Genomic DNA, 26646 nt, shown 5'->3' with positions numbered 1-26646 from the left:
TTGTGTCTTTTTACCACTAAGTAATCAAAAATTTTAAGAAATGTGTCTCACTCCCTTTCCTAAAGACAAAACCATTTTTCTTTTAGTAAAAACCTTTCTGCCTCTCAAATTTATCATGTGCTTTTCTCTTGCAGTTCTAATGTTATGTTTTGAGAAATGCGTGTATTATTTCTTGTTATCATTTCAAACCTAAATTCTTCAGTTCTTTTTCAATTTTGTACTTTCCCTTAATTAAAGTAGAAACATATCCTAGCAATTGAAACCCAAAGATAGATATATATACTTGTGCTTCTTACATAACAGAATTTTGTGTTTTCTTTAATAATTTCGACTAATCATACTCAAACTTTAAGAACTAATTGGAACATTAGCTGATATAGTCCAACCTTCAGTTTACAAAGGAGTTGGAGACTCAAGGAAGTAAAGTGATTGCAATATTTATGTATTAGTTAGAAACATTGATTGTAATAAAAGCTTTTGTCAAAATTTTAAAAATTGTTTGTCTCCCTGAGCTGAAAAGTTCTAGGGAGCAGTCAGGCATGGTTGGCTCTAGGAGTTCAATTGAGTCAGTTCTCTTTTCCATTGTCATATTTTACTTTCTTCCCCTTTGGCTTTCTTCTTGATCTCCAATGTGGCATCAAAGATGAACATTGCCATTTTCATAACTCAGAAAAAAGATTCTCTGTCCCAATGTCTTAGTAATTTTTGAGGAAGGCTCTGAATGGCTCTGCTGGAGCTGTCTACTATTGTCCTCACCAGCCACTGTGTCCAGGAAGCTGGGTTCTCTAAGTTACTGGCTAGCAATGCCCACCCATCTCATTCCAAAGCAAGAAAACCGAACAGAGGATTCTGTTATAACAAGGTAAAAACACCATGGCCACCCTACTGTAGTCCAGTCTCCCAATCTGGCTTATATGCTAGATGACATTATTTCTAATGAATAAATAAATAAAGATGAGGAAACACTATTTTTCCTTGGGGTTCATAGTCTAAAACTGATAATTCAGGGTTACCGAGGCCAGATATCAAGCTGAGAAACATAAACATCTGTGTTACTACTGAAAAATACATACATTAAAAAAATTGGTGTGTCTCGTTACTTAAGATTTATCCATGTGAAATCTTATGGAAAGCTTCACCTCTGAGGAAATCTAAATAGAACTTCACAAACATCATAGGATAAGGCCCTGTCTAGCCTCAGTGATATAAGCCTCTGTTGCAGTGAGGTTTGCTGAGAATTACTTGTGTGACTTTGAACTCTAATTTTGATTTCAAAGCATGAAATAAACCAAGCTGACATCTGGAAAGAGACATATTTCTTTGATGATCCTTGTCCCTTTGACAGGAGATAAGACATATGAATATTGCTTGTTTTAAGTAGTCCAGTATCAAAGTAGCAATTCACTGATACCTTTTACGTGTATTGTACTTTTTCCTTCTTTGAAGATCATCACTAGGCATTTTTGTGTGTTGTCATCATATGGAGATGACCATATTCTATAATAAAAGCAGAGATCTAAGTATTCCAGCCTCAGGGTATTCATTGCTGGGGCAATCTGCAGTAACTGGATAATGAGGCCAAGAACAAATCTTGTGCCCCTGACTTTTCATGACTTCAGTGTACTATTTTCCGAAGAAGTTTCTAGTAAGCAAAGATAAAGCCTGCTTACACATCCTGTGTGACTGCTGAGGCTGAACAAAGAAGGTATTGATCATGGAAGATAGTATTTTTTTCAGCAATGAAATAGCAAGCCTAGGAATATAGGAATAGCAAAAATTGGTTTTATAATATTGTGAGGGCACAGAAATACTTAGAAAAATCTAAGACAATGGAAAGTGTTTGTAAAAACTGAAAAGTCAATGCATAATGTATTGAAGGACCTGAGATATTCGTAGAGAAATTGGAGGTTGTACAGTTGTAGACCAAGAGACTTCAACAGAGAGATATGTTTACATTCAATGGACTGATTTTTCTCAACTCTTTCTAAATATGCTGCAATATGACATAATTGCAACTTATTCTAACATGTGGGGGCCAATTTCATATCATTTGTTTTGCTTTTAACAAAAGTTTACTGACATAATGACAACTCTGAAAGTGATAAGTACAAAGTTTCGCAGTAGTTACCACATGCAGTAACATGTTATTTACTTTAGGAATTCTGTTATTTTTTGTGTGTTATGTTATATATGAAGAGTTGAAATTTTTTATAAGACTTTTCTGTTTTTCCAAAATTATTTTGGTCCTCAAACCCAAGATACTTCAAACTTTTTTTGAGTTGGACCCTTTTTTTAAAAAAAAGATTTTTATTTGTTTATTTGAGAGGCAGAGTTTCAGAGAGGAGGAGAAACAGAGAGAAAGGTCTTCCATCCCCTGGTTCACTCCCCAAATTGCCACAATGGCTGGAGCTGGGCCAATCCGTGGCCAGGAGCCAGGAGTTTCCTCTGGGTCACCTACTCAGGTGTAGAGGCCTAAGCACTTGGGCCATCTTCACCACTTTCCCAGGCCATGACAAAGCGCTAGATAGGAAGAGGAGGAGATGGGACATGAACCTGTGCCCATATGGGATGCCAGCACCCCAGAAGGAAACGAGCTCACTATGCCACAGCACTGGCTCCCAATGGCCTTATAATAATACATTTATGAACATCTTGTTTTTGATCAGAGAGGTAGATGAGATTTCTTGGCACTTTTCCCTCTAGAATTGGAGGCAAGTTGTGGAATTTAGAGAACAACTACAGGAAAAAAGAGGCTGAATTACAGGTCCATTGGCCCCTTGGGAAAAGAATACTGAGGCATTTGGCTAAATGCTTAAGAGTAGTGGCATTCAAACAGAACAGGAATGTAGCAATCTTGATTCATGTATACATCTTTATGAGTGGTCTTTTACCCTCTTTTCCATTGTGAGTTTGATGGATCCCATTCCTCCTAGCACTCTAATAAATTCAACAGCCTAGAATATGTTTTTATTGGTATTTAGTGATCTCAGTAGCCTGAATAACATTCATGGGAGTACCTTGATCACCATGAGAGGTTTATCCAATTACAAAGACAATTATGATTATTCTTTGCCTTCTCTGTTTAGGGATAGAAGTCCATATTGAATACCAAAGAACTGTCTATAGATGAACTACCACTAATCAATCTAAGAAAGATAGGTGATCCAAAACAGCCCCTTCATTTCAAAAAGGACACATGTTTACCATGCCTACTTGATAAAACAATGTTGTCAAAATTGTTTAATCAGGTTGTCTCTCATGCCAAGTCTCTCTAGCTAAAGAGAAAGCCCGAGTTCTGAGGTATTCTGATGATCTGAAGAGATCTCCCAATAACATATGCAACCCCAAAAGACAGAAGAAGTGAGATTTAAAACAATTGTATACCTTACAAGGGCATATATTTCTATTCTGGAAGAACAGTATGAAAGAAACATATTACTCATAAAACATACACTCATTCCCATTCACAGAATTTTTAAATTGAACCAACCAACCACCTCCTATGAGAAAGTTCTTGTATACTAATTCCTTGAGAAGAATGATTGTGTTAATTTCCTGAAGAAATTGTCCACTTTTAGATTGGTCTCTGAATTCTGTGTGGAAGAGTGGTCTCAGAGCTTCCTTTTCTCTACATTCAGAGCCTGTCAAGGCTGCTTGTTACCTGGTCCACATTCATATGGAAATCTATGGTTAGGAATCCAAAATATTTGAGTGCTATAGATATGCTTGTGCCTGATACTGATGGCTGTGTGAGAATGTACAGCAGGTTAGGGTAGCATGATTTCCAAATCTAAGCACTGCTTTGTGTGTGTGTGTGTGTGCCAATGACAGGACTCTGTGCTGTCACATCCACAGGTGGAGATACCAATCAGAAAAGCCACATGGTTTATTTTATTTGTTTGCTTAGATATTAACTAGATAATTACATGAACAGAGAGAGCATTTGAGGGCTTAAAAGAAAGGTGAGAAAAACAATGGAGCTAGAGGATGAGATCCTGCAGAGGTGAGGTAGGAGTTGGAGATTAGAAGCTCCAGGTACACAGCAGGGCACAGCAGGAAGAGAGAGAGGGCCAGAATTACAGACATTGAAAGCACACAAACAATTCAGGGATTCGTTAACAATGGAGACATTACAGGCTTGAGGATGGAAGACTTGGAATGAGGACAGGATGAACTGAAGTCAAGCAAGGATGACCCAGGGTTTCTGTGTCTGGATTATAGAAACGGCAGCCTGCAGAATTCTCTAAGTGACACCCACCTGGGAAGGAACACTGGGATTTACAGTCCTTTAGCTGAGAAGATGTAAGCTGGATCTGACATCAGATATAGAGAGGACTTTGCTTACTTCCCCAAAATACAAGTTGAGAAGTTGCGAGAATAGATTTCTGTTGAAATAGGAGTGAGTAAAATGATGTTCTTAAAATTTAATTTTTCCATAAAATTGATAATCCTAGAGCTCCTATGACAACAGGTTCTAGGCAATAGAGATTCCAAGCAAAAAAGTTCCTTGTTCTCACAGAACTATTGTTCTAATGGGAGGAGATAGACAGTAGAGAAATGGGTAGGTAACTAAAAGAACTAGGATGAATTGAGGGAGGTGGGCATTTGCCACAGCTGTTAGAATGCCTCTTGGGATGCACACACCACATATCGGAGTACCTGTGTTTGAATCCTGATTCTTCTAATTCCAGCTTCTGGCATTCCTACCATCCATGTGAGAGAACCAGATTGAATTCTCATTGCTAGTGTATATTTTGAAACCCACCAAAGTTATTATATGGATTTTACTTAAAATCAATTATTACCTTTGAAATTACTATTATAAGTGTTAGGATTCATGTTTTTAAAAGAAGGGCTATTTAGATGTTTTAGTGGGTTTTTCACATAAAGAATCAGTGATTCACTCTCTCAGGGCTTTAGAGAAGCTGCCTGTGACTGTCAAAAATGACCGCCGACTCTGGTCCAAGTCCTAATAACTAATTGCTCTCTCAGTCACATAAAAGAAACATTAAAGTATAATTTAAAATCAATCCTAGCCAAGGTATTATTTAAATACTAAAACATATGTAGATTATTTTCTCCCAGAATCATGACAATTAGAATCATTTAGCATTTTACATATTTAGAAGTAACTTAAGAAAAATTAAAACCTTAAGGTAGAATCTTATCTTTTAAAAGGGATTTGACAGCAACAGTAAGCTTGTGTTCTTAATATCAGATAAATTAGGAAGCCAAGGAAGATAATGAAGATCACAAGACACTTGTTTTAATCAGTCACAATAGAGTAGCTACCAGGCAGTGGAACTCATAGAAGGGAGTAGTGTATTCCCTGTAGCTACATTAAATGTTCACATCCTAGAAGCCAGTGATATCATATGCTCCTGGTTTCCTAAGGAACTTTACAAATTCAGCAGTTCAGAAGCCTTGTCCAGAGTTCGTGTGTTTGCTTTGTACCAAAGTTCCACGCTCTTTAAATAAATCTAGGATAATGATTCTAAAATACAACAAGTTCGCAGAGTTAACAGAAGTGCCCAAGGGGATTCCTGTAATTGTTTTCTCACATCATTAATAAAAATCATCCCATATAATGAATAAAAATCTCAACAAACTGATATTGAAAACTTCAAATTACCATCTCTTTCATAGTCAGTGGTAATTCCCTGCTGAAGGCAGATGAATTTATATCTTTTGAAATACAGTTGATTCCAGACGCTGCATGCAAGTGCTTTGGAATGGTTAGTCCCATGAGGTATGAACTCAAGATATATTTGTTTACTTCAAAGTGAAACAAGAATCCTGGTTACATTTTAGTAAGAATGGATTTGGTAAGAAATTATATACAGTCATCTTTTCATTCCTGTGATCTTAACAATTAGTTTTTTAATGCAGTTTAACAGCTGAAAAAGAGTTTATCTACTAAGTAGCAGACCCATAACCAGGCTAAAGATAGCCCCAGCTTCACAGAATATCCCTGGGGAAAAAAAAAAAGAGAGAGAGATAGAGAGAGCCCCTCTCTCCAGGGAAGTATTTACTTAATATTGAATAAAGGTCACAAGAGCCAGTGTATAAACTTCTGGACTTTTAAATTGACTTTACATTTGATTAGATTTTTGCTTGGTAAATATTTTTTTTCGTTCCCCTGTCAGTTTTAGGTTTGATTATGTGTCATTGTACATTCAGATGTGACTTCGCACTCACAGGGAATAGAAGGGTACCTCTTTCACTTATGATCAGTTAGTAGGGATACAAAACACTCTTGAAGCTGTGAAAACTTTAAGTGCATTACCATGTATAAACAGCCTTTCACTGTAAACAAGCCTTAGACTCCATCCATCCCTAACTGGGATATATTTCAAACTAAGATGTTCTATATCAAGAGAAAGTTTGGTTACTACCAGTTTATAGCTTACTTTTACAAATTGAAGATAAAAATAGAAAGAATTTGTCTAAATCTATGGTATTTTATGGTGAAATTTCACAAAAACACAAAAGTAGCAAGGTACTTAAGTAATATGCACCAGTGTATGTTGCAGAGCTCCTGAGAATGCTGTTTCATATTAAAAATACTGCTTGACTAGAAGGGGTGGATATAAAGATTTCCTAATCATTTGATATGTTTGTGGCCATCTCTTCATGAAAAATTGAAAAAAATAATTATGATATGTATGAGTGCAGAAAAAGATTTTCTAAGAAATTTATTGCTATTTAAAGACAGAAGGAATATTTGGTATTGTTTACCAAGGGTTTTACAATTGCATTCTTACAGGACAAAATAACTGGAAGAAAATTGAAAATTCCAAAATCTCCAGAACCAAATCTCTCTAAAGTATTTATTACTTTTCAAGTGAGACTTTAAGTTGAAGTGCCATGTTGAATATTTATAACATTCTACAACAATTTACTGTTATTTATTTACAGGCTTGTACAGCATATGTGGATTTTATGATTGCTGTGGCCAAATTGATTCGTCAGGAAGAAGGATTGCCTATTGATGAAAACCAGATTTCTGTGGAAATGAATAAAGTTATGGAATTGGAAAAAGAAATAGCCAATGTAAAACACCTTTTTTTTCTGATACACTGAATAATTTTAACCACTTCCCCCCCTTTTCCATCACTATCATATTTTAAGAGTAAAAAGTACAATTGTTTAACCAGATGATAATAATGCCTAGTTCAGCAATGAATAATTGGCTTCAAGGAGATCTTTGAAACTAAGAATATTATGGAAAACTGGGCCACTGACATCCAAGAGATACACTGAATTTGAGAAATATTAAACTAATATATTTAGTTGCTTATTATAAGTGGATTACATCAGCATCCTACCATTTCAATTAAGATAGTTGATGTCCTGGAGACTCCAGGTATATGCAAAGCTGCTTTGATTTTGATATCTAGAAAGTTTCTTTATTTTAGGGTTTATGGGGTTTATGGTCAGCCTCTGTGTCACAATGTGATACCATTGGGTTCAGACTGCCTGGCTGCTGAGCTGAGAGAGATCAGACAGGGAAAATTTAACAAGAAAGTCCAAACCAGTATGTTTCTGAATTTTCTCTATTCTAGTTGAACCCTTGGAGCCTGAGCTGGCACTTTTTTCTCTGACTGTTCTCTCTCCCTGATGGGGTCCTGCAGTTTCAAGCAAGTGAACTCTGAGCCTAAGCAATATCTGGATAGGTTACTAATTGAACCCATGGTCTGATTCAGTCTGGGACCCTCGGAGTTCTCTTTGACATTGCAGTCAACAACCTACACCCCTAGCTCTCAGTCCACTCACCCTTGTAATTTGGACTCATTAGACTCGAGAGGAATGAAGATCTTTGAGAGCAATTATAGCTTTCCTGGGGCCAAATGAAATCAAAATTCTCCAGAGCTAGACTATGCCCTGAGCTGTAGCTCGATGAGTGACAGTTTGATGAGTTATATGTGGCTCTGTGTTGAAAACAGAATTCTTAGAGATCAGTTTCCTGACCTTGGTTTTTACAACTCATATTTTTCCAGATCATGCCCCCCTCCCTTTGCTCAGTCTTAGGCCTTCAGAAAGCTATCTCAGAAATAATAGTGACAGTACTGATATATTCACACCTGTCCACTGACTTGGAGATTGGCACAGGGTCTTAGTCATCTTGGAATCACCTGTGTATCTCTTGACATTGTCCAATATGGCACCCCATCCTGGAGACATTCAGTAAATCATTTTTTATTCCAGTAAATAAACATGTGCCCTAAAGGGAAAATTGGTGCCATGGTTACTGAGAAATAATTTCCATTTTAAACATGGAATTTTTGTCTCTTCTCACTTAAATTGTGTTTACTCATTTCAACCACTAGTTGGGGGCTTGCTTTCACAGTTTTCTTTATTCCTTTTTTTAGCTTCAGTGAAGACAAAATAAAGTTGGATGCTGTTGAATGTAAAGCACTAAGAAATTGGCTAGGCAGCCAGGACAGTCACAAAAGTAGATGGTGTTTCATTCTCCCTGGATAACTTGCAACCTAACTCTACTATTCACTAGGAATTTTTTGTGCTACTTGCCATAAATTCCTGTAGAAATGGTTGCACTTTTATTTTTCCTGGCCAATTTTAACAAGGACACTGAATAGTATTGGTGAGGGTGAGAGAGAAAGTATTTGAGAGACAAATTGGAGAAGATTATATCTAAGACAGTTAAAATATGAAACAGCTACAGACATAAATGAGTTGACTGTTAGCCATAGCCAGAAGTACTACTTATATGTCTCAGCAGTGATCAGAATTTAAAAAGACTTTTGAAGAATTTCAGACTTGACACCGAGCCAAATCTCAGTTACTGTCATTGAATTGCCTGAAAATCTCTGAGATTTCACTTTTCTTTCAGATATGACAAAAATAAGTGACAAAGCAAGTACTGAATAGCACTTAAACCTATTATGTTGTATTTATCTTATATAGTTTTTCCCTATATTGTAACTATACTTTTCTGAAGAATTCTTAGTTCTAAAATAATGATCAAACATTAAATCAATAGGCTACAACTAAATCTGAAGATAGAAATGATCCAATGCTTCTCTATAACAAAATGACATTGGCCCAGATCCAAAATAACTTCTCACTAGAGATCAACGGGAAGGTATGTAACCTCTTGTTGTGCAACTTCCTAAAACTATAACATTGAAATACTGTTTGTTTGCATTTGCAGATTTCTCATTTATTGAAATAAATTGAACTTCAAAATGAATTAGATACCAGCCATTTCATAACAAGATCTGAAAAAGACATTTGTAATTTTTATATATGCATAATTTGTGTGAGTGTGCATGTGTGTGCATATTATAAAGTTGATTGTATTTCAAAGGTGCAACATCTTTCAGTGGTGTAGCTATGAAATAATATTAGAGACTATCAGAAAAGGGTGTGTGGAAAACATGAAAACTGAAACACTTTCAAAGGGACCAGCACTAGATCTCTTTTTAACTCCTACAAAGGATGTTTTACTCATGAAACTTTCATGTTCTTATCAAAACCATGTATGGAGGTATTCAGAACAATAATAGAGAAACAACACAGAAATAGGAAGAAATCTCTACCATGGGTCCATTTATAAATAGCAAATGACTTATTTTTGCTTAACTAGTATCTGATAATCTGTTTGTAGGGCTTATGCATTTGTTTTTGTGTATTAGTTGATACATATGGTTGAGAAATGAAGCAACATCCATAGGTAAATCTACAAAGTATCACAATCAGCGATAAAATTCTTTCTAGCACTAATTCTAGTAAATAAGGACTTTTTAGAAGTCATAACTACTGAGTTAAGTATTTCTTACATAGAACAATTTAATATAATGAACGTTTAACCTATATGTTTTGAAAAATATTGTCTAAACTACCACGGAGAATCAAGAAAAGTATGTAGGCTAGCAATTCATACTTAGTACGTGATCGGTATGTGTGTGTGGGTATATATGGGTGAGACTCTGATATTGATAATCTTAAACATTCTCAATTCTCACTCAAACCATAACTGAAAGACAAGAGTACCATATTTTGGCAACATTGAACTTAATTTCTGAAGAATGAACCCTGCATGCCAGGGGAAGGCATTGGGCATAGCAGTTTAGACATCACTTGGGACACATGCCCCCCACATCAGTGTAACAAGGTTCAAGTCCCAGTTCCACTTCTAATTCCCGCTTCTTACTAGCATGCACCATAGGAGGCAGCAGGTTCAAGTGCTGGGGTCCCTGCCACCTATGCAGGAGACCTGGAATGGGTTCCAGGCTCCTAGCTTCAGCTTGATCCGGTTTCAACTGTTGCAGGCATTTAGGAAGTAAATTAATGGATGGAAGATCTCTGGCTATCTCTGTCTCTCTGCCTTTCAGATAAATGAGTTGTTTTTAATGTGGTCTCATAGACCCAATTTGATCATTTAAAATGCATTGTTGGCTTCATAACATCACTATACCTGTGCTGCAAGTTTTCGTTTATAGCAAGAACTCCACTGAGCTGTATTAATATCCACCTTAAAAGATAAATATTTTCATTTTTGCATAAATCAAAGACACTGTATTTTTTATAATTTTCATTGAGCTATTTTGTTTATTTAATGGGCAGAAAAATAGAGACAGGCAGAGAAGCAGAGATCTCCCATCTGCTGCTTCAGTCCCCAAATGCTATAACAGTTAGAGCTGGGCAAAGTTGAAACCAGAAGCTGTGAACTCAATCATGGTCTCCCAAGTAGGTGGCAAGAATCCAGTTGTTGAGCCATCTCTGTTGCCTCCCAGAGTGTGCATTATTGTAAAGCTGGAACTGGGAGCTGAGCCAGGCCTCACATCCAGGCACTCCAGTATGGAATGAAGGCATCCCAAGCAGCAACGTAAGTGCTGCACCCAATACCCACCCTAGAAACTGTATTTTTGAATTTAAATTTCTTTCTCTTTTTTAAATGTTGGTTGTACCAAAAAGATGTACACTGCCCAATTTCTAATTGTGTGTTCTCTAAGCTTAGTGGTTTTGCTTTTGCTCTCAAATAGTTGGTTTAATTCTGCTATCTAAATAATCATGTTGCAGAAATAAATTTTAGTTAAAAAGTTATTGGAACAGGGATAATCCCCAACAGAGAACAGCCTGATCATTGTGGTATTTATTTAGTGATTTGACACCCTTTAATGTCTGACTCTCTAACCATAAGTGAATGAATCTTGGAATGGAGAAGCAAAATCTGTAATTACTGTGTGTTTTATGCCTACTTTTTCTCTAGCCATTCAGCTGGTCAAATTTCACAAATGAAATCATGTCAACTGTGAATATTAATATTCCAAATGAGGAAGATGTGGTTGTTTATGCTCCAGAATATTTAATCAAACTTAAGCCCATTCTTACCAAATATTCTCCCAGGTAAGGGTATCAGAGTGCCCGTGTTCTAAAAGTTTGCATTTCATGTCACTCTTTAGAAGCTTTGCAGCCTCATCTTTTCTGTTGCTGGGTGGTGGGTTTTTTTATACAGAGATCTTCAAAATTTAATGTCCTGGCGGTTCATAATGGATCTTGTAAGCAGCCTCAGCCGAACCTACAAGGACTCCAGAAATGCTTTCCGCAAGGTGAAGAAAAAATCTCTTTTCTTAAGAATTAATGCATAAGGAGATACGTGATTATGAAGGCTTGCCTTGTACACTGCTAGAATGTGGTGATCTTTGCCAAGAGACACAGTGTGAAATGTTGCTTGCTGTGCACATATGTAGTAGATACTGCCTAGAAGGATACCAGTCTTCATGGGCCTTGCCATCCATTGGTAGTCTACAGTGGCACCAGAATTCCATAGCCCTGAGAGCAGTTATCTTATTTGAGCAGTTCATGAAAGAATGCCTTGATTTTTTGTTATTGTGTTAAAAGTAATTGCAGGGGTATTTATTTCAATTAACCTGATTTTCAGGTGCTCATAGCACACTGGACATAAGCACAAATGGACAATATTGGTTCAGACAATCCACTGAGTGTATAACTCCTTGGAGAGAACTTTGTAACCTTTTGTAAGACTTTACCTGCATTATCTAAACAATCATCATTTTAGTCCTGTTATGAAGGGAGTGGGCAGAGGGATTGAGGAAGAAGAGATTCTAGCAAACCTACCAGGTGGTGTAATGGAAAGAAAATTACCCTTGATTGATTGAAACGTATAATTTTTACTCTTAAATGAAAATACAGACACCTTTTTAAAATTCAAGAATGTAAGAATTATATTGTGCTAATTTTCTTTACTTAGGTTAATCCCTTTCTTGATAATAAATTTACACACAAACAGCTCTTCTAAAACAACCCAAGTTCAGCTAATATATTCAAAAGCAGGAATGTGTTTTCTTGTATGACAGATCTCTCCCCTGTTACGTTTACTGAACATTACTTCACATTTATGGTTGTGCAGTCGTTACAGTGTCATGTTTTTTTCTAAAACTTTCTAGAAGGATATTAACTTGCAATAACCAAAAGTTCTACACCTCTGAAAATACGCCTTGTTTTCAGATCATTTAAGTAAACAATCCAGGAGGATTGCATTTTATCATAGGCTAGGGATACCTGCATTGTGAGGAGACATGAGTATTGCAAGAACTTAATGGAGACATAAAGAATACTTGTGTGAAATTTGTGCTCTTGCTATCCTCCAACCCTCTCCTCCTATCAAACACCGTCTCTTCTTCGTCTTCCATAGGCCCTTTATGGCACCACATCAGAATCCGCAACTTGGAGACGTTGTGCAAACTATGTCAATGGGAATATGGAAAATGCCGTGGGAAGGCTTTATGTGGAAGCAGCATTTGCGGGAGAGAGTAAACATGTGGTAATGGCTTTAGCATAATACCTTATCCGTTATGCGGTACATTATCTGTTTGTTTACACTGATGGGAAATTACAATTGCCTATAATTTAGTTACAATTTGCTTAGTTAGGCAGAGAACCTCTGAATCATAACCTGCCTTTGTTTTCCAATAAATCTCACCCTACCTCCCCTGAGTGTCTAGTTTTGTTTTTGCTCCTACTATTGATAGAGTCACGTAGAAACTCTCCCGTTATCAAACTTGATCAAGAATTTGTGTTTTCTTACAAACCAGAAAGTAAACCAGGGTTTATATAAGGTAAAAGAAATTCATTCCATTTTTCATTTTTACTGAAATGATGACAATGGAACTTAGGCAATATGGTGAAAGAATCTGTTGAAATGCTACTTCATGCTTAATTAAACCACTAATGGCAATGACAGCTAATGTTTTATGATAGTTCTATGTGATGTTGGAAAGTATTACATCCTGGAGAAGAACTTTAAATTTATTTCATATATTAAAGTCTCTGTAATCAGAAGTGTGATAGTAGCAAAATGGCTTTAAAAATACAATGATCCCATAGATCCATTTGCTTTGGTTTGTTCATGAATTTACAGCTATTAACATAGTATTGAGTTGCATAAAAACAGGGAATATCTCTCTATTAAAAATATTGCATTATAAAGTGTGAATGAATTACTCAAATCTGCCTTCTGTAATTCTGACTTGAGGTTGAGGATTTGATTGCACAGATCCGGGAAGTTTTCATTCAGACTTTAGATGACCTCACCTGGATGGATGCCGAAACAAAAAAGAAAGCTGAAGAAAAGGTAAGGAGGATGCAGGGAAAATTTTTTAAATCTTTTTAGTAAAATATTAACTTTAAAAATGTCTAGGGAAAAATATAATGGAAGGTTGCATAAAAAACCTTGTTAGCTCCTTTAAGATATAATGTATCCAGTTTTCATGAATAAAGATTTTTTCTAAAGTTTTCATCTTTTATCCCTCTAACCAACACCTTCCATTTTCAATTGACAATTTGAAAGTAATATTTTCCTTTTAATGAAGATTTGGAAAATAAAAGAAAAATCTTGTATGAACAAAGAGTTACAATATACCATATCAATGGTTCATATTTTTTCTCCTATAAAACATACCTAAAAGTCTGTGCAATGGCTAAAAATTTCCCCTCAACTAGTATTAGTTGAAAGGCAGAGAAACAGAGAGAGTGAAGTCTTTCATCTACCACTTACTCCCCAAATGCCTACCACAGCTGTTGGCTGGGCCAGGCCAAAGCCAGGAGTCCAGAGCTCAATCTAGTTACAGAGGTTGAAGGCACCCAAGTACTTGAGCCACACCTGCTGCCTCCCAGGGTACACATTAGCAAGAAGCTGGAGTCAGAGCAGAGCCAAGATTCAAACCCAGGAACTCCAATATGGGATATAGGAATCCCAAGTTGCATCTAACTCCTGTGCCAAATATCTGCTCCCTTATTTAGTTTTTTTTACAATGCCTAGGGAGCAAAAAAATAAATAAATAAATCGCTGTTCAAGAAAATATAATGTGGTATATTATTTGTGTATTATAAGATTATGGTTAAAGGGAAGTTGAGGAAACCTATCTAGCATTACTGTAGAGCTTTCATTGGAACTTTTTATTTTTCCTTTAAATTAGCATGTAATAATTGTACATATTTACAGGGTACAGTGTGATATTTTCATATATGTATGTAGTGTGGAACAATCAAATCAGAGTAATTAGCTTTCCTTGTGTTTAGCATTTCCTTATACTGGGAGCCTTTCAGCTCCTTTCTTCCAGTTCTTCCTAAAATATATAATAGGTTGTAAACTGTAGTCACCTTCTGTGATGTAAAACAATAGGATTATTTCTCCCATCTAACTGTATTTTTATTATTTATTTTTTTATTTTTTTATTATCTCCTCCCTCCTGCCTCCCTTTCATGGCCTCTGGAAATCACTGTTCTGCTTCCCTCTTACTTTGAGGTTAACTTTTTAAGCTTCTACATATGAGAACATGCAGTATTTGTCTTCCTGTTCCCCACGTATTTCACAAATTTAGGATTCCTAAGGATTTAAATCTACTGCGACCATTTGTCTTTATAATTCAATAGAAACTAAGGGGAATATGTCCCGTGAAAACTGTGGCTATGCTGCTATGGACAAGATCACGTGTATCCTGACTATTCCTCTGTGGTTAGGGTGGAAAAAAGAACAGACCGTTCTTTGGATTGATATAGAAGGGGTCTGCAACAAACCTATTGTAATAATATAATCATCTTCTGGTCCAGTTTTCATTCAGAACTAAACCTACCTATATACAACTGTCATCTGAATTTGAGGGGTGAACTAGCAGATGGAAGATCTTTCGGTTTCCCTCTGTCTCTCTCTGAGACTTTAAAGTAGATCAAATTAAATGAAAAGTTTTAAAAATTACTGATTTTCAATTCCAAGTCCTGCAAGAAAGAGACTGACTAATGTTTTATGCCACAGTATTTAACATATTTACAAATATGCAAATATTAACAATGAATACTTTTTCTGTAGCTTTGGGGGAAATATGTCCTAGGAAATAAAGTGCCATTGAAAAGAGACTAATTTGTCATGAACCAGTGGAGAAAGTGGGCTTGGTCTAAATGACTTTAGTGACTTATGTACAGTCTAATCCCTTGAGGAAATCCTGGACTTATTCAACAGATTTGTAACAAAACCAATCCAAGTAACTCAGAGATACAAGCTTCTTTCCCTATGAAAAATTTCAAATTAATTAGATTATTTAAGAGCAATATGATATAATAGAATCAGAAGTCAAATATTTTTGAGAAAACAAAAAATACAAATAGTAAGTAGTAAACAAGTGGTGATAATTAAATAATAATAGATATAAATGATGTTCAAATAATAAAAATTAAAATTAGAAATTATAGCAAATAGGTGGTAAATATAAACTACATAACAAGGAAAACTCTTTTCCACTCATTTACTTCGTGTCATTCATTTAACTTGAGAAGATAGATGAACTTACACTGGAGAAAATTAACCTCCAGGAACTAATATTCAGGATGAATATTAGCATGAACCCTGCAAACCCATCTGTTTTACATCCAAATCAATGAAGTGGAAAGATAATTATAACCTGTTGGAATGGAAGCTCTAAATATTAGTCCTTCTGTAAAATTAAACAAAAATTCTTTCAGAGAAAAATTTCATAAAAGCACAATACATGTGATACAATGACTTTTGCGCTTTTCATTGTACTTTTCTTGAAAAAGCTTCAGTCTATAAGCACAGGATATTAGCTAAATTTCAGGCTTTTATTTTGAATTCTAAGAAGGAGCTATTGCAAAGATCTATTTAAGTATTGTCAGATATTCTTTTTGCAAATAGTATGGGTCAGGTTATTCAATTGCTAGTCATGGGCAAATTATAGCGTTTGTATTTGAAAGTTACATAATCATTCTCACATTCAGTATTATAATTTTCATAGGCCTTAGCAATTAAGGAAAGGATTGGCTATCCTGATGACATTGTTTCAAATGATAACAAACTGAATAATGAATACCTGGAGGTAAGTGTGTCTTACCAAGATGCTGGGCCAGTGAAACCTGGGGCTAGTGGCAATGTCATTGGTGGCTGTGGTGTGTCAGAGGTTATTTGAAGTAGCCTCAACACATAGGTCATATGACATACAGTCTTGAACACTAATGCCAGGGCTGTGTTTGTTTTAGCCTTTTGTTTCATTAGCTTGGATTATATTTGGTTTGTGTTATTTAGATTTCCACATATTCCATTTTAAGACTAATCAAAATAATCTGGTGTCCTTTAAAGAGCATGGGGGTGGACATCAAGGGGATGGACAGCAGGCTCCTTATCACAACTTACACAGCCGGAAAGTCGAAGTGGCAGATTTCCTTCCACTGCCTAATTATTCCCCTGCTGGATAAATGAGGTCCTGCCTCCTCCATTAAAAAAACAAATCTAATATTTGAGAACCAGAAACTGATTTTATTCTCCCCTGGCAATGTAACAACTAGAAGAGAGTTAACTGGAGTCCCTGCAGTACTGATTTCAGTCTCAGCTGAGAGTCTGTTGCTTACCTTGCGGTCACCACAAGCACTTAACACCTTGTGTTGACAGGGTGCTCCTTGCCGAGCTTCAAGGAAGAAGGTGATTCCTAGTCCTTTGATTACCAGCCGGTCATGGGGTTTTGTAAACCATAATGCCCTCTTCTCCATTTCTATTTTCTGAAAACTTTGGTTTTCCCTTTTGCATGAGCTGGCCGCAGCTTGCAAGTCCAGGGAACTCTTACTGTGGAAGTGTGGTGGCTAAAAGAAAAGACTCCAATAGCAGATTCTTTGGATTCATATCCCAGTTCCACTACTTATTTAAACTTGGTCAAGTGACTAAAATGTCTGTACCTCAGGTTTCTCAGCTTAGAAATGGACATAGCAGCCCTTGGTTCATAGCATTATTAGAAAGATTAAATGAATAATGTGCATTTGAAGTACTTCCATCAGTGCTTGGCTGTTAAGAATATACTGTTATCCTCATCTGTTATGTGTGGCTGAATATCAACACGATGAGACTGACCCAACCCTTGGTTTCATTTGATTGATTACAAGAAAATAGACTGGAGTCATGATTCAGCTAGGGCAGTACTGAACCGTAATATGGAACTAGGCTACTTGGAACTAAATCCTCCTTTGTATAAGTGTTTTAATGTCCTTGGTTAACTTTGTGAACTGATAGAATGTAAGAAGACTAATACATAAATTAAGTGGGTATGTGTTTTTTACCTAAAATTTTCAGTATCTCACCAATTCTTTTGTATAATACAGCTGAACTACAAAGAAGATGAATACTTTGAGAACATAATTCAAAATTTGAAATTCAGCCAGAGCAAACAACTAAAGAAGCTTCGAGAAAAGGTGGACAAGGATGAGTATGTATATCCAAGTCCTTAATATGCCTATTCCAAAAAGGGGCTCTCTCTCCCTTACTTGGAGTGAAAAAAGAGCTTGATATAGAAAAAAATGCTATAAATTACAGAATTCTCCTTCTATTTAGAATGTCTAAGAGCTGGAATTATAGTGTACTGAAGATTCAGGTCAGCAATTTAACAAAAGTTAAGGTTTTTTCATTAAAGTGTCCTCAGATTTCTCTTAGTTCTCTGTAGTTTTTTCTCCCTCCTATTATTGCCTATTCCCTCTCATTTGTTTGTGGGCAAGGTTCTCAAAAATCCTAGAGCTTCAGTAACCCATAGCTGCCTCTCTCAGTCCTTACTCTGTATCCAGACTTTTCTTCCACTGCCAGCCCCACCTTTTCTCTATGAGTTAAGGCTCCAACCACTACCTTCTCTGATTGATTCATGTAAGACTCCTCTAACCCAGTAATAGCCAAAAAAGAGATTCCAGGAATGACTCTCATAGGTAGCCTTCAGATGTTCTTAATCTCTGCTTCTTAATGGCATCAACACTTCATGTTAACTACTATTTTATTGTTTATTTTTCACTTACGTGTTGATCAGTTTGTGTGTTTGTGCACCTAAGTCCCTAGAACTGCTTATGTTGACTTTCTGTCCCAAAGCTGTTAGCCCTGATAGGAAAGGGGTCATTCTCAGTACCCAGCACTTGGAAAGTTCTCATTTAAAACTGAATGAATGAATGGGCAAGTGAAAAATAAATGTGCTAACTTGATTTATATAGTAACTAACACAAAAACATGCCAAAGAGATGATTGATTCATTCCTGCACCCACTTATTCTTTCATTCATTTAACCAATAGTTTGAAACACTATGTCCAGGTGTCACTGGGTACTGGGAGGGTCAAAGATAATCTTTGATTATAGCCACAGATGGCAGACAACACATGATGTAATAAACAACCACAGGAGAGAAATACTCCCATTGTCCTGAGGAGGGTACAAAGTGCAGTGGGACTGTTTGATGACAAGACTGTTCTGTTCTCAGTAAACCAAGTTCAGGTACAGCAGAATTACTACTGAAAATGCTGGTACATTTCAATCCTTACTCAGCATTTTGAACTCTTGCAACACAGACATGCCTTCAAAGAGACTCTTGCTGACTCCTGAGTTTATACTAGAGAAAATGTTGTGTTGTCTGCTATTAAAAATGGGGCTGCAGATATCAGAAATTGTTTAATTTCCCATTTGGAAAAGAAGGAAAGAAAGTGGATAGATACAGTTGATTTTATAATCAAGTTATCCAATCCTGTCTCTAGAAACTCACAAAAAGTTATTAAAAATACTCCTGGTAATGTTATGATCCAAGAAGTTTCATGTAAGTCTGAATATTTTTATCTCTTTAAAAATATATACCCTAGACTGTTTCATAATAGCACCATAAAGTATCTACAGACAAATGTCAAATATTCTTTTTGAAATGGCTTAAATATCTTAGTACCCATAGGACACCAGAAGATTTCTTCATAACTTTAAAAATAGTTGCTGAATTACAGCTTGACATTTTCTCTTGAAGTTAATATGTCTCAGTTTCATAACTGTTTTGTAATACAGTTTACACTATTCATTTCCCTTCCTTACATGGATTGATTTTCTCTGAATCCTTTTCTTTAAGATAGGCAATCAAAAGCCAGAATTGCATGTTATATTTTAATGTTTGGTCAATAGCATGCAGACTTGAGTAGTGCTTTTGAGATCCTTCCCATAAGCTTTGGATAGTTACAGGTGCAATGTGACGTCCGAGATCTCCTTCCACATACAGTGCTAGCTTTTCTTCCTTCCCCATCTTCTTCCTATATACTGAATACAAAGGTTCAAAACTCCAGCTGCACATTAGAATCACCTGAGAATACAGAAAAAAAAATTACTGATTCCCAAGCTCCATCACCTTAGATTGCAATGTAATTACAGTTCTGTGGCTGGGAACACAGATTCAGGTATTCCATTTAAGTACAGCACCCAAAGTGAGAACCTCTGAGTTAGTGTTCATTCCTTTTTATATTAAATCATCCTTGTTCATGTTTAATTCTAAGTAATTTTTCCAAGATTATTCCTTTAATTTGGCTATTTACGTTTGAAATTTATTTTTAATTTCCAAAATAATTACAAACACTCTGGCATAATGACATCAAATCACCCAGACCAAGCCTTATAGGATATAACAAAATAAAAGTTCTTCTTAATTCTACTGCAATAAAGCAGTGAAAGCTTTTGACTTCGTTTGCACTGGCTTAATTGTAATAAAGTCACTACCCTTTTGCTTTCCTTATTTCTTTAGCATGAAGTCCTCATTGTGTGTGTTCACACAGATAATATCTATTATTTCTACTTTGTTCACACAGCCTGTAGTTAGTTATGTCTTTCAGTACTGGTTTTTCAAATGCTGAAAGTTCTCACTCTAGTTTGTGTGGTTTCTGAGTGTCGAGTGTGTGTTTATACAATTATCTCAGGCATTTTGTGTTTCCAGAAATTTTATTACAGTTTGTAAGAAGATTTAATCATGTCATGGTATAGGCTAGAAATAGTGCTCAATTGAGAAATGATATCTGTTGGCAAAATCATTTAGTAATGTATCTAAAATTATTTACTTCTAGTTACATGATTATTTACTTAGAGTTCCTAGAACAAGCATAAATCTCTAAAGAAAAAAAACACATAACAACAACATAAAATGAGTCTCTTTAGATCTGCTGCGGCTAGCTCTCAGGACAGAGCCTTCTGTGCTACAATAGAGGTGGTGCCAGCACTTGTGAATAATGACTGCTGACCCCTGGAGTTACTTTTCCTACCCTACAAAGATTTAGTTCATTGCTTCATCTCTCCTGTTGTTCTATATCACAATAAACACACACCGATGTTGACACAAGCCAATTCCAATTCGATAAATGTTTGTTGAGCAACAACCGTGTGCAAAACACTGCCAAAGACAGTCAAGGGACAGACATTAATAAGATGTTGTCTTTCACTCCAGTGCCTGCAGTCTACTTACAGAAATTCAGTCTGATGAAAGGCAGAGTTTGGTTAGTATTATTTTAAGGAGAAAAGCACTTAAAAAAAAAAGCAACAACAGCAAGAAAAGCACTTTAAAAAAACAGTGAAACCTGTACTTATTAGTAAAACATTCTCTGAAAAACAACATGTCAGCATTGAAATTAGTATTGAGAGAAGAGGTTTCACTAAAAGCAAAGCCAAACAAAAATGGTTGATTCATTTCTGTCTTCCTCTTGGTCACTCCAAGCCTGCTGGTTTTTGGGTTTTTTTTTTATATTTTTTTTTTCTCTAACTGGGGCTAATGGGGTAAAACAAGTAGGACCCCGGAGGCTGACAGTCCGCAGCTGTGGTTCTTCCTGAAGCCAGCACCACCCAAACTGGCTAGGAGGTTGGCACTCTCTGGGGTAACCTCTTGGTTCTGCCATTGCCGTTGAGTCACTAAGACACTTTTAGTGTCACAGTTCTGCCAGTTACTACCTGTGGCATTTAAAGGCCATGTGGTTTCTTTATTTATAAGATGAGCAGGCTGCCCTAGACAGTCTGATGTGTCCAGGGTTCTTCCAAGCACTAAAACTCCATGGCCGTCACTGTGAAGTTTTGTGAGAGCCAGGATATTTTCCTCCTTGGCTTTTCCATATTGGATGACCCACAAGAAAAAGAATATTTTCTTGAGAGGTCAGAAAATGGCTCACCTCTTTCTGAAATGCCCCTTCTGATTTTTCCCCTTCACTGATGTTTCTGGAACAAGTCTTCTCTCTAAGTCTTGTAGCATTCGACTTGGTTATCAGAAGAAAAACAGTCATGCAGGACAGAAAGAGGTCCATGTGATGGCACAGAGAGCTGATAGACTCTATTCTGGGTAGGATGGGAGAATCTGTACAGTCCTGGAACTGGAGACTCAGCAGCATCTCGATAAGTTCAGATAGAGAAGATTTGTTTTAAGAAAAGATGGTTATTCGACTTAACAAACATTACTCAGCCAGAAAGACTGAATAAGTAGCTACACTAAACTTGAACAAATCAGTAACTTCCCAGGGCAGTCACTGTCATGGTACGCTCATGTTCTGCACACATTGTAATAGATGGAGATTTTAGATTTCCAACTTTTATAGTACCATTAAGCCAACAAAGTCTTTGCAGTATGTTTTTTGAGTTGTAAGCAAAATCGACTTTGTCAACAAAAACATGCCTGCTTTTTAATTAGCACCCAAAAGGGGTTTTGTTTAGTTTTCTTTTTCAGATAAGGAAAGGAAGTGGGGAGGGAAAATGAAGAATTGAAAGGATGAAATTTTAGGAAGTTTTGAAATTTTTTAAAATAACTGTTTTAACCTCAAAGCAGTAAAAAGGTCCTAAAAGTTCATTTAAGCTGGGAGATCTTTAAAAGAAATCAGATATGTATTTTTTTATTTAGCCATGATTGAGAGAGTATTTATTTTATTTGAAAGGCAGACACATACACACACACACAGACATCTCCTGTTCACTGGTTCACTCCCTAAATGCTCACAACAGGCAGAGCTGAACCTGGCTGAAGCCAGGAGCTGGGAACTCATTTGGATCTCCCACGTGGGTGGTGGAGACCCAACTATTGCATCATCACTGCTGCCTCCCAAGGAACTCATTAGCAATAATCTGGAATCTAGCGTGGAGCTACGACTCAAATACAGCGCTCAAGACGGGACATGGCCATTCCCAGGCAGCATCTCAACCCCTCTACCAAACGCCCACCTTGGGCAGTTTAGTAGGGATGTGATTATAAGAGGAGCAGATTCTCTTTCTCCTTAAATATTCTTTTCCCATTTATGTCACTGAGATTTTCTATGTGTAGGCAAATGACTTTAATAACCAAGCTCTGCCTCAGTTTCCACACCTGAAAGTTAGGGGAGTCATCTTTATTATATAAATGGTTTGAAAAATGAATGAAAGTATATAACAACTTTGAGGTCCTCATGAAAGAACATTAATACTTGTAAAGGGTTACAGTGGTTGTTACAAGACAAGAATTCTCCTTTCCACCTAGGAATCCTTGAGGAAGACACAGAAAAACTATTGTGTTGCACCACTGGTTTCAAAGGACCTGCTTTGAGACCACTGGATACTTAGAACCTGAACACTTGTAGGGGGAAAGGCATTAACGATTTTATGGCTTTAAGTTTTGAAGTTACACAAGAGTGGGTTAAAAGAGAAATTTGATTCCAACTGTTTTTGCAATCCAGTGACTTTATTTTATCCCAAAGGCTATGGGAACAGGCGGTCAGTTTCTGCTTTTCTTCCCTGCTATAAAAATGATGTCCATGTGCTTTCATTTCTTCACCACTTAACTTCTTCAGGGTAATAAGAGATAGAGAAGAAACACCTGGTTCCGCTCTCAAGTGTATTGCAGTTATGTTTCCCACCCACAATGTTAGTTCAGCTTTGAGGGCCTTGTTGCTTACAAAGGTTGTTCTTTGTTGTACCATTAAATTCCCCCAAAGAAGAAAAAAACTACCTGACAAAATTATGTCTCATGAATTAAAAATAAAGTAGCTCACTCCCTGGTTTCTTACTGTTAACTTTATAGCACCCACTCACTCACACTCATACACACACAGACCCAGGAGACTGGAAGAGAATGCAAGAACAGAATACTCTGTCAGAAAGATCCACTACTGCTGTGTGGAGGCTGGGTGTTTGGCCCATAAAAGTGTCTTCAGGTAACCTACATGTACATTATTTCAGGACAAGAGTCACCACCATTTGATATTCTCTTCTGTGTATGCATTTTCAGAGCCAAACAAATGGAGAAATTTCAATTTATGGAGATTACAACCAAAGCAAAAGAACTGTAGCTTTTCCTTACACTTACCTCACTGAGTATTTTGGAAAATATTTTCTTTGCCTCAGTAAATTTAGCCTTTACATTAACATACTGAGATATCACATAGCTGACTACAAATATTGGACACTGAATCTGTAGCAATTGCTGTTGCCTTATTTAAGAGGTAATGATCTAATCACAGTATTTGAGGTTCTGGTCATTACCAGGGGCAAGATACCCTGTGCTTCTGGATAATTCTCCAGCATGGCCTGAGGACACAGTATGAGAGAGCTCAGGAAAGAAAAGCACTATAGAAGAGCTCTGAAAACTCAACCACTATAATTCTTGTTTTATTTAAGTGTGCTGTGGTCATAAATAGTTACCTAGAAGGTATAATTCACAGTGGACATTTTAATATGTAAAACTCTCCCTACTGTAAAGTTACAAACATTAATCAAAGTGCAATCTTAAACCCCTCAAAGTATAATGTGACATATTGACAGAAAAACACTGAAACAAAAGGTTTAACATTTATTTATACAAAATCAATAAATTCAAGATGGATAATATATAAACTGCGTCCTGTATTTGAGACCTATTGCATGAAACATTAGTGTCATGTGTTTCCTTCCTCTTCTCTACAACACTACATTTAAGAATAATTTGAATTGGCATCTTTTCTATTTCATTATTAAGATTTTTGACAGTGCAGAGCCATGCGATTTGCAAGTCTTATTTGTAATTACCCATAAAATCAATGCAGAGCTTGCCATCACTAAATTAGAAGTTCATAATTGAAAAATTTAACCCTGAAACCTAACAATGAAAATTTTGCCCATTAGAAACTATTTACATATAAAATGTTCTGCCATTTTTGCTATTAACTTCTTGAGGACTCATCAGAAATGCTTTTTGTGAGCCATGCAAGGAACAGCCTTTTCTCCCAAGTGTAGTATTTGCCATTTTGACCCTTTTGTCAGGGAACTTGGAGCTGTATCTGACCCTGTAAGAGCAAGGATATGGAGGACAATTTTATGGAGGAGAAGAGTACTTCTGTCCACACCACCTGGATTTGGATACCATGAGGATAACCTGGGAGCACCATAGAGGAGGACTGGCCTGTATGGTTCTGAGAGGCATGACCCACTGTGAGAAAATACACCAAATAGCCTAACACAGAACTTCAGTCAGAAAACTTACTTGAGAGTCATCTTTGTTCACAGACAAGTTGGTTTATGCCACTCAAGTGTCTGGAGAGATGGCAAGAGCTTGCAGCAAATTGTTTTCAAGTTGTCTAATTCTGTTAGTCTTATTCCAGCCCTCTGTATTCTGACATGCTGCCAGAGCATTGTTGAATTACAGAAACTTGGTCTTTTATTCTGTTTTAACTTTATTTTGCTTTCATTTAGTGTTGGATAAATGGTTTTCTTTAAGTGTGTCAGAATTTCATTTATATAGGACACAGGTCCATGTGTCTTTTTGGCAATTTAATTATCATGGGACTAAAACTTTGAGTTCAAAAATTCTTTACACCAATGTAAATTTATCTTCTAATTCTGTTTTTCCACAAACTTTAGATTACTCTCATATTTTCTTTTACATTTCCTAGTCACATTTACTTGATCTTATAGAGCCCACTCTCAATCTTAGTCTGTTCCATCCTGTGAGTGTGAAAATGCATGTTTTTCTTGTGAGTCATCACAGATTATGTGGGAAGCAAGTGGTGTTTAATTAAAATAAATAAGATCGTATTCTTGTAATCCTCAACCTGTAAGAAATATTAAAATATTGATGACTCAGCTGTGATGAAATTTGGGAGTACTGATAAATCAGTCTCCCTATCTTATTTAAAAATATTTTTCTCTATTTAAAACAACAGCAGTAACAAACCAAAGAAGAAACAGATTGGTCAGCCCATGTCCAGGCATACTTTCTTCTTAAAGAAAATTTACAAAAATATTAACTGGATTTTAAAAAATGCCCCAAATCTTTTACATGAAAAAAATTTTAATTATAAGACACATATCCCATATTATCTCAGAATTTATCAGTTGCTATATGTGGCTCCCTGCCACCTATTTTTTAAAAGATCAGAATGTTTTTATCTATTTTGAAAAGATCACATCTGACATCCCATAATAGTTACTGACATTGTAACTAAAATGCTGATTTGAGCAACTGATTTTGTTCTGCTTACCTGGCAAAGTAGGGTATAGGAAGGTTCTGATTTAACCTCCTGTACTAATTACTGTAAACTCCTTCTGTGAATGGGATGGTAACTGTCACAGTAACTGTTGCTCTCGAAGTGGGGTGACTACAGTGAAGCTATTAGATAATAATAGGTGATGGTCCTAAGTGTTTGCATGTGTGCTGGTTTTATGCGGTTCTGTCTTAAGTGTTTGCATGTGTGCTGGTTTCAAGACGTTCTCTGAAGTCAAGCAGTGTTCCTTTTTCATCGGATACTTAATGATATGTATAGTAATCTGTTAGGGCAAGAATCTCACTCCTGTTGAACAAAAGCACTTACCACATAATCACTGACATTCATAACAATTGAGCAGAAAGACATGGGGACATGGGCTCCTGTTCTTCAGTCCCAAATGATCATTCAGGAGCTACTTTTTCCATTTTCTCATTCAGTCTTTTCTCATCCATCTTTCTCATCTCAAAAACTCGATGAGACTAGATTTTATATAATCTCTGGTTTCTATTTGGAGCCTAAGCTATGGCATAGACAGATAGCTCTGTAGAAACACCTGGAGATAATTTTAGAATCATCAAAAATACACATTTGATTAACTTGCTGGTTTGTTGTATTTTTTAAAATAAGCCAGTCCCAAAAAGACAAATATCATATTTCTCTTATCTGTGGTAACTAATAGAGTAAAAACAGATGGAATATATATGAGCAAAATGGACATTTTGAGATTTGATTATTGTCCACAGCCCTTGTTTCTACTATTGAAGTGTTCATAGCCCTTGTTTCTACTATTTGTTGAATACTTAGTGGAGGGTTAAGTTTATTATTATAAAATAAACTGAAACTATGTCATTGTAAAAATAAAAATA

The 26646-nt window shown here is 36.3% G+C and overlaps 1 protein-coding gene across 2 annotated transcripts in view; it reads left to right on the top strand.

The window, feature by feature from the left end:
* The window catches only part of MME (membrane metalloendopeptidase), a 100522-nt gene that overhangs the window by 50298 nt on the left and 23578 nt on the right, over positions 1-26646 (top strand). For both annotated transcript variants that reach the window (XM_062212719.1, XM_062212729.1), the window contains exons 9-16: positions 6919-7053; positions 9005-9106; positions 11237-11373; positions 11483-11576; positions 12683-12811; positions 13523-13621; positions 16296-16376; positions 17647-17750. In XM_062212719.1, the coding sequence (XP_062068703.1) occupies positions 6919-7053; positions 9005-9106; positions 11237-11373; positions 11483-11576; positions 12683-12811; positions 13523-13621; positions 16296-16376; positions 17647-17750 (881 nt within the window). The remainder of the gene's footprint in view (positions 1-6918; positions 7054-9004; positions 9107-11236; positions 11374-11482; positions 11577-12682; positions 12812-13522; positions 13622-16295; positions 16377-17646; positions 17751-26646) is intronic.

The sequence above is a fragment of the Lepus europaeus genome, chromosome 2, assembly GCF_033115175.1.
Source record: "Lepus europaeus isolate LE1 chromosome 2, mLepTim1.pri, whole genome shotgun sequence".
NCBI lineage: Eukaryota > Metazoa > Chordata > Mammalia > Lagomorpha > Leporidae > Lepus > Lepus europaeus.
This window is presented reverse-complemented; position numbering and strand designations above follow the sequence as displayed.